This window comes from Myiozetetes cayanensis, unplaced genomic scaffold (assembly GCF_022539395.1).
Source record: "Myiozetetes cayanensis isolate MyiCay16 unplaced genomic scaffold, myiCay2020 scf4, whole genome shotgun sequence".
NCBI lineage: Eukaryota > Metazoa > Chordata > Aves > Passeriformes > Tyrannidae > Myiozetetes > Myiozetetes cayanensis.
In genome coordinates this window covers 62,587,896-62,597,169 of record NW_026087631.1, presented here as the reverse complement: position 1 = coordinate 62,597,169, position 9,274 = coordinate 62,587,896, and the positions used below count along the sequence as shown (strand labels likewise).

General features: G+C 39.3%; 1 protein-coding gene across 1 annotated transcript in view; it reads right to left on the bottom strand.

Annotated features, from left to right (window-relative positions):
* Nucleotides 1–1,627: 1,627 nt before the first annotated feature.
* Nucleotides 1,628–9,274, bottom strand: part of MTMR12 (myotubularin related protein 12) — a 32,577-nt gene continuing 24,930 nt past the window's right edge. The window contains exons 12-16 of the mRNA XM_050329227.1: nucleotides 8,437–8,507; nucleotides 7,239–7,411; nucleotides 6,355–6,522; nucleotides 5,413–5,574; nucleotides 1,628–4,389 (exon numbers count right to left, since the gene is read on the bottom strand). Coding sequence (XP_050185184.1) covers nucleotides 3,814–4,389; nucleotides 5,413–5,574; nucleotides 6,355–6,522; nucleotides 7,239–7,411; nucleotides 8,437–8,507 — 1,150 coding nt within the window. The 3' untranslated portion in view covers nucleotides 1,628–3,813. The remainder of the gene's footprint in view (nucleotides 4,390–5,412; nucleotides 5,575–6,354; nucleotides 6,523–7,238; nucleotides 7,412–8,436; nucleotides 8,508–9,274) is intronic.

Sequence of the window (9,274 nt, the reverse complement as noted above, 5' to 3'; positions counted from 1 at the left end):
ACAGAGTAGGACACTGCAAATCAAGCAGCAGCGTTTACTGTTCCACAGGGCTCACATATGAGCACAAGGCTCCACAGCAGCCCAAAATATTGCAGCACCAGGCATCCCTTGCTCATACAAACACTTGCCAAGATATCAGCAGTCCTCTATTAACCTCTTCTCAGCCTCCATAGCAAGTTTAAAGCTGTGACTCAAGTCAAACTTATCTCCCAAGCAGAGGGAGTCCTCTGGGACTCAGAACTGTGTGTAGTCTCTACCATGTTCCTCTAACGCAGCCTGACCAACCCCATTTCTACTCCCTTTATGTTCAACATAGTGGTGCCCTCCCCACAGAAGTGTTTCTCCAGCTCAAACATCAGCTCTCCTTAACTTCTGTGTCCACTTCTTTCCAAGGTAACTCTACTATCCCACTAAGTTCTCTCACCCTGCAAATGCTGAAAACATCATTTGTCACATTTACAAACCAATGAAAAGGACCTGAGATGGTAAGAAGGGTTTTGCCCCTTCCACTCCCCCACCTTGCTCAATTCACTGTGGAAGAGCAAGTACAGTTCTGTATATAGAATGGTCTTCTTAGACTCAGATTATCCCTAATCAAATCTCCTTCCTGTCCCAGAAAATGAAGTCCGTCCCACTTAATTTTTAAAGAGTTTTACACAAAACCCAGCTCTTTTCAAGGAAGTGCCAAGGCATAAATACTGTGTATGAGGTCTCCAGCTAAGGATTAGAATGAAGGTGACCTCGGGTGTGACAAAACTAATCCATTGTAAGAAATCCTCAGCAGAAAGTATTATGCTACCGCCTGAAGTTCTGCTTCCACGCTTTGAGCACAAGTGGAAAAAGCTTTAGCTGGAGCAAGAGATCAGGAGGCCAAACTGGCTGTAAGCACCTTTATAAAGTACATGTTTGCATTCCAATCTGCTACGCATCAATAGCTGAACATTTTCAATAGTGAATACGGTCTTAAATCAAAGTCAACTGGTCAAAGTACAATTGCTGGTCGTTAGAAGCTGTGGGTGAGGCAGAGGCACACCTTGTGTTTTCAACGTGATCCGCAGCAGCTGCACCACTTATTGTTGTACAGGGCTTCAAGAACAAGCCTGGCACAGACTGTAGGTAATACCCTAAGTGGTCCAGTTTTTGAACGGTATGATTTGCACAAGTCCTGGCTTTGAGCAGGGGCTAGTAATTTGTAATATCTTGAAAAAAAAACCCCTGGAATTTCTTTGATTTGTACTCCACAGCTCACTGTGACCACCTCTCAGTCCCTGCTCAAACACACATTTGGTTTGAGAAACACCCCACTGTGGCGATTTCAAGAAGTGGCTCAGTTTAACAATGTAAGAACAGTGTTTGTTCTGGATACGGGGGGAGCTTCTAGTTTACGTTAGTAACTTCCTACAGCCATCCTACTTCACTACACTGAACTTTCCTCTCTCCTGTGCCAACAGTACCTCTCCAGGAAGTACAGCCAGGTCAAAACTGCACAGCTTCCTCCCTGTAACAGTCCATAAAAACAGGGTTAAACCAGACATGCTTGTCACTGTGGATTGCCAAGCTGCCTATGATTTAATGCATCATTTGGAAAGTAGGACTTTAAACATACATTCTTATTTCAGGACAAGTGTTTCAAAGTATATTTTATTGACACTCTTCAAACAGCCTGTTGGAAATAACAAGGTAAAAACCTGTAAATCTTCTAGCTTGCATTCAGTGTTAAAACTTGGAGGTATAAACAGAAGCTTGGAGTAAAAATATGAAGTACATTTCCAATCCCTCAGTGCAGAAAACCAGTAACAATGGTGTTTACTCTATGTTAGAAGTGTTCCCATGTTCAATTCCAGATATATGCTTCTCTTCTATATATACTTCTGATAACTTATGTACAAATAAATGTCCAACATCTGTTCTTTAATATAAATATGTAATCTTCATGACTGAAATATTACAACAGTTTGATCAAAAGTATAGAAAAATCATTTTAATATTTTTTTCTAATGGCAGTTTAAAAAAACCCCACTCTTGAACCCAAGTGACCTTAGAATGACAAGTATTCCTTCACCATAATAATACACTGCTCATTCAACATGCAAAGTATTATTGCATACAGGAGTCACATGAATTACAACAAGTAAGTCTGAAGGAAATGTGCTGTACAGCCCCTTCTAGCAAGTGCTAGCTGTAAGATCATACATATCACAGAAGAAAGCATAAGTACTAGTGTATTTTTAAATAAAACACTACAAACTCAAGTATTGTCCTCGCACTAAGACTTAAGGCAATAAGAGTTGGGAAGCTTCAGTCTGGCATAGCTCCATCAAGCTCTCCCTCTTTCCCCATTAATACATTTACTCTAACATATGAAAAATTATTTTTAGAGGGCTGCTGATGAATTGTTGCTATCCATTAATACAACTCAGTGTGAAGTGATAAGTCAGTAACAAAGTTTAATATCCCCAGTTTCACCGAGCTGATCAAATTTAAGCAACTGTTTACCCACCAGCTAAGTTTTCCAGCATGGATTTCTAAACTGCTATGAGAATAGAGAAAATATTCAATGTATAACCTCTCAGTGTAACTGATTTTATGACTTGAATCCATTCTTGGCATATTCTAGAATTTAAGGGTTCAGAATAGATTTGACAGTCAAATAATATTCAGCTTTACAAAGGACAATTATTTGCAGTAAAAATACTTTTATATAAACATACACACAGTAGATCCAAGTCAACAGGCATTTCTTTATGGCTTTTTTCACTGAGGTACTGTTAAAACATCCAGCAACAGGATGCAAATGTTCTATGGTATAAATGCCACATTCATAAGCTGTACCACCAACCCATGGCAAGTGGCAACAGACTGCAAATCCTGCTTCACTGCAGGATGACAGGAAAAGAGTCTTCCCTGCTATGTGGAGGGTCTCAGTGCAAGCTACAGAAAGCCTTAAAGGCAACTGGCATCAATGGGGGAAACTAAAAATGAAACTCTCACCCTACTAAAAGGAGAAAAACTACTTGTGGCAAACTAGAATCTCATAGTCAGGCTACTTCTTAACATTAACAGCAAACGTAATATTCCAAGGCAGCAAGGGCATATAGCACAGCAGCACTAAGACTTGAAATGTGTCATCAAGCTCTTGCATCTCACCCTAAGCTGAGTGCATGCACAGGCTCAGAGCAGCCAACCTGCGACTGTGATACCACACAGACAAAACACTGTCAGAGGGGAGGGGGCAAGCACATGACTTCTGTTGATGCAACAGTAGACAGAAAACCCCTGGTGACCACAGGTTTATTCCTCAGCTGTCAAAAGCTGATCTGTGAATGCACAGTTAGTTGCACCTTTCGCTGTTTATTTTATGAGGGGGGAGGGGGAAATGCAGGCGTATTAAGTTACTCGTCACAGAACTTCCATTCCCAGTACTTCTAGCATAAGGGGAAGAGGTGTTATGTTAAAATAGCATGATTGTTGCTGTATGCATTTGGTATCCCACCTTTACAGCAGAAAGTATTCTTTTATTGTTTGTTTTTCTTTTTTAAACAGAGTGGCCACATGACTACACCAGCCAAGACTCCTGTTTTTATTACACCTATGCTAAAAATATGTTTCAGCAACAAATATTGTTAGAGTGAAATGGAAGTTCAAAACACGCTCAGTTAATTATGCCAAGTAGTTCTTTCCAATCAAGGTTTTTTAACCCCACAGACCCACTAAACAGGTTGCAGATGCTCAAGTTCCATATATGAAGATACAGCACAACATTTAAACTCAGAGCTTAGCCACATACAATCCATACTGTAATCTATATACATGTTATGACATATCCCCAGTTAGATCAAGAAATTCGTCATCCCTCCTGACCAAATCATCTTCATCTTCCAAGTCCTTCCAGGTGCTGGTGGGTAAAGCTGGTTTGACAGACTGTCTCTGGAGTAAAGCAAATGGAAACAAGGATGACAAACGAGCAGAATTTCTCGGAGTGGTAACGGAATGTACATCTCCGGAAACAGCCTGACTATGTTCTTCATCCATTTTCATCTGCAAGCTTTGCACCTCCTCCATCAAGTCCAGAATCTTGGCAGTTATAGCTATTGTTCCACCACCATGAAGCTGGGCTTCGGGGATCCATCGTAAATACCGCTGTGCCCACACTTTGATTTCAGGGCCGTCGATGCGAGGTAACAGAAGGCCATGACAGTCAATAGGCTTGCTGTGCCAGCTATCATAGAACTCCCTTAAATTATTGGGAGGCTCATCTGAAGAATTTATAAACTTGCCAATTCTTCTACCCAGAATGTTTTTAATTAAATGATCTGTTTCCTCCCTGAAAAATCCTCTCTTTGTGGAAGGCTTTGCCTGAGTCAGTGGCAAAGAAAGTTGCCGTTGATGCTTTAAGAGGAAAGAAAAGAGAAATACTAAGGTAAACATCAATGAGACTTCAGAAAGCAGCTTTGAGAGGAAGAAAAACTTGTATTCAGAAACCACTTGCAAGCAATAAAGTTATTTCAACTATATAGCAAAGCAGTGGCTGTGTTTAAACTGTTATTTTGATTAATACACCAAAAACCTCATAGAGCACACTCGGTATTGCCAGATACCTTCCCTGCACTAACTATAACAATGAAGTAACACTGATAAAGCAGTCTTCTCTGAAGAAGCCAAATCCTTTCAAGTACTACAAAACTTCCCTGTTTAGTTTAAGCTAGTCACAAATCAAAGAGCACTTGATTTGTGTTTATGTAGCAGTTCCTTACTCCATCTCTCTGCATAAGAGATTAATGCTGTAGATGATACTGGCAATGCCTCACTCGAGAATGCTTTGTACAGTACAGAATTTAACCAAGGGAGAAATTTCAATTGAAAGAGGTTACTTCAAGCCAACTCCAAGCTCAGTTTTTTCCTGAGTTTGTGCTACTTTCCGGTAATGAGGTGGTCCACCCATAATCTTCCACACCCCAGACAGTTTTTGCTGTTGGTCCCTCTCCCTCTCTGAGCGTACACACACACACTCCAGTTACACTCAGACAAAATTAGGGAGGCAATTATAAACCTGACATGTATTTTAGTCAGTAACCTGTGGAACAACAAAATAAACTCCCTTCAAACGTGCCAGTGTAACTAACCTGAATGTTAAATCTCATGACTTACTGCTATACTTGCCAAAAAGTATGAAGAAAAAGTCCTTAACTTCATGGCTATGAACAGTTGCTGTAAAACAGCTATTTACAACTGAGGTGGATGCAAACTGGGTTCTTAAAATGCAGGGGAGTCTGAGGTGTATATGTATTTTATCAGCTAAAACCCCCCCCACCTTTGTACCAATACTTCCAGTGTGAGTACATTTGAAATAAGAGATGTGCAAAATATTTCTATAATTTAAAAAAAAAAAAAGTTAAGCAGCACATATCTTACTTTGAATCGTGCAGTTTTCCGTTGACTTTTATCTGGTTTTGGTTTCTCTGCATAAAAAGGGTTGTTCAGAAAAGCCTGGGCCTTGGGGTCAAACTGCACAGACCAGTCCCACACAGTAAGAAATCTGAAAGGACCACTTTGTGTCTTGAGGCTTTCACCACTCTGCCAAAACAAACAGGTTACAATTAATACTGTTGGAAAGGAATTCTGACCAAGTCAAGGTGAAATTAAGAAACTGGTTTTTCAGAGAAGAGGCTACAGAGTTGCAACAACACTCTTTTCTTTCTACATGTTCAGTACGTGAACAACAGTGCAATTAGACTTTCACAGTTGAAAATACGGTTAAATAATCTAAGAAAAAAAAAGTTTTCAAACTTTGGCAAGAGACAGATTCTTCAAACACAGGTAATGTTAGACTCTGCAGTTATGCAGTGCTACTTATTTAGAATTTGTGATCAACAATTTATTTATGAAAGACAGTGGTGTTCCCTTTTTTTTTTTTTAAGTGCAGCCTTGCAGAGGATACTTTCATTGCTTCCAGATTTTTAGGCTGGAGAGAAGTATAAACCAAATATAAACCAACATTCAGGAAATGTTGATTTTGGACTACAACTGAAAATACTACACAAGAATTTCATAGATAACCTGTTCTGAAGGACACTCAGATATTCCTCTTAGGTTAAGGAGCTCTGTTTTTACTGAAGAGCAATAAACACGAAACTACAGCCACACATGAGAAGTAATAGATCTGTTCTGTCATCATAAACTCCTACATCCTGAACTTGACTCCTTACAGCCAAAGTTACCTTCATTCACCCTTCATGGCACCTTTAATAAGTCTGAAAGAGGTGCTGCTAGGGAATCAGTTTTCTTGAGTTTTCCTTGCTTCTTAGTCAAACTTGTTCTCCAACACTCTGCATCCACAAAATAACAAACCCTTACCGCACTGATGTCTCTTTGATGTTGGGAGTTGAAGAAGAAAGTGCTAAAAACAGGCACATAGAGGCTGTCTGACAGGACAGTTAAGTAAGTTTCTGTGAACTCAAATGCTGGAGGATACTGTTGTACCAACTGCCAAACACAATTTAGCAGGAGCAGAAAAACAGGAGCCTAAGTAAAGAAAATATTGCATCAGTTTCAGGAAAAAAAAATGTTCCACCATGCAGCCTATTTATTTTACAGTATTTAGTGTCTCCAAATACAAGTCTTAAGGCAAGAAGCCTGGTTAACTACAGAACTGCTGCAAATACATTTGGCTGAACTCTGAAGAAGTATCATCTGAGCTACCCTTGGCCAACTGCTGACAGAAGACATGAGCCCTTTCTGAATCTGAAAGATGCCACTGTGCAGCCTGTTAAAGCTGGCAAAGCAAAACTAGTTTATAGCAATTCTTGATCAGAACCAGGCAGTTTACACCTATTATTTCCATTCTGTATAGCCATCTGATCTAATCCCAAGATATAAACAAACATGGAGAGGTGAGATTGCAAAATCAGGAGAAGTTGATCTCTGGATCTTACAAGAATAGGCAACTGATTTGAGTTATTTCTATGGAAACTACTACCATTTAACACAGTTCTCAAGGACAGAAGATACATGACTTTCAAAAGTCTCCAGGATTACAGAGAACAAATATAAAATTTCCCATTAAGTTGAAGAGACTGTTGACCTCTGAACAGCAAAAATAGTAAAACTGTAAAAATATCGTCCCATAAAACAAAACTCAAAAGATCCTGAGTAACTGTAATTTCTGGACTAACAGCTAAATCCCTCCTTACCTTGCGTAAACTTGTAAGTAGTAAGCAAGGAATGTAATAAAATCGTACCTCCTCTTTTTCACTTTTGTGTAAGTGGTTACAGCGATCCAAAAAGCTATGTCCTCCAATTACCCACTCCTTCTGAATAAGGCTCTGAAACCCTGACATTGTTCTGCTGTATGAATCCATCATCACTTGAACCAGACTAGAGATCACACAGCACAGATCAGTAGCAGTCTCTTCTGCAGAAGAGAACAGAAACCGTATTATCTACTAGGCCATTCCTAAAACCTTGTCCAAAAAATCAATGTGTTGCTATCTTAGCATAAACAAAACTGTATTTCAAGATCAGAGAAACAGAATTTTTTGCAAGTGTTACACCAGAGAGAAGTTAATCCATGTTTCCAGTATTTCTGTTTGTAAAAATGTAAGGTTATCTATACATTTACAGTAGGAAAATACTGTGACAACAAAACCTGCAAACCCCAGGCTTTTACTATTATAACTTGGATGCCTTCACCCTGCAGTCTCACACACCAAACACATAACACCAGTCCTGCTATCCCTCCTTACCCTTCCTATCCTCTATGCATCTTTCCACAAGGTGTGAAACTGCCTCCTCATGCAATATTCTTTCTTCACCTTTCAGCTGCCTCCCAGAACCACCTTTTTTTCTGTGCTAGGTTTCTCAAATGGCAACATGTGGAAAAAACCCAACTTAGTTACCAACCCAAGAGTAACTTAATGGTTAACATTAGGTTTGGTTTCCCGTGTGATTACTTTACTCAGTCTAGGAAAACAAACTGCTCAGCATGGGTACAGTAAGCATATTCTTTCCTTTATTTTTAATGAAGAGACAACATAGTATTCAATGTGTACCTAGAACACAGAAAAGTCCTTTTACAAACTTTTCACATTGCTGGCCTTTTGTGTAGATATGGTCACCCTCCCTCTTAAAGTACACCAAAGAGTCTGGGAGACCTTTAATAAAATAAATTAGCAAGCAGGAATGCTACCTCTTCTTTATGCATGGCTTTCCTACCAATTTATCAGCAGTTCTCATTCACATCATATTTCTATTAGCCTGGAACTATGCTTACCAGTTTTTTTTAACTACAGGAATCATTTCCAGAAGCATGAGAGATTTAGGTGTCTGGTGCTGGAATACTCTATGAATTCTACCATAAGCTTACAGCTTAGATAACTGAAGTGCATAAAAATACATTTAAAAAAATAAATACAAAGGATAACTTGATTAAGTTCTTACCTATAAGGAGAACGTTTGTATGCTGCCTTTCAAGACACTCAGCAACTTCCACTGCTTTCTTCAAGACTCTCCTGTTGTGGTACAAGAAAAGTTAAGTAATGTTTTCAAAGCATTTTTACAATTAAGTTTCTTACATTATTTTCCCTGAGGTGGGGTTAGAATGCCATATTTGAAACTTGACTATTCCTTTAAAACACAAAACCCATGCTCAGCTAGTGTAAATGAAGAACTGTTTAGCTTCAGGAGCATCTCATCTGTCCACTGATCATGCACTTCCAGTTGTTATATGAAACCCTTTATTCTGGGCCAACAGCAGCCATCACTGAAGTATTACAATTGCTCAGAGTGTGATCTTTACTTTGGAAGGAGTCAACATCACTACATTTAAGTTCTCATGTCCTACATAACACATTTCTTCCATAATCTGGTTTTAAGAGGCAGAGGGAAGGATGAGCAATCAGATCTTGTAAACACAGACAAAATTTATTCAGAATTATCATCACACAAGGAAAAATGAGTGGAATTACAGATCACAAAAACAGATGTAACACTGTTGGTTTCTAGATCTAAATCTTCATAAAGCAGGTTATTTTTAGCAAAAGTTTGCACACAAATTAGGGTTCTTGCAACTGCTTAGGTCACTAGTAGAAGCTGACAGTTAACTTCCTAAGTGTGGACTTGTAAGATTCTTTGTTCTAGCATCTAGAACTGCTGAGCAGGCATTCCTACAAACTGCAAGAGCCAAGAACAGGCTAATCCAGGAAGCAACCGGATCCAAGTATGGAAATGACCAGTCTCCAAACAACCTAAGGACAGGAACTTGGTCTGGCTTACACTT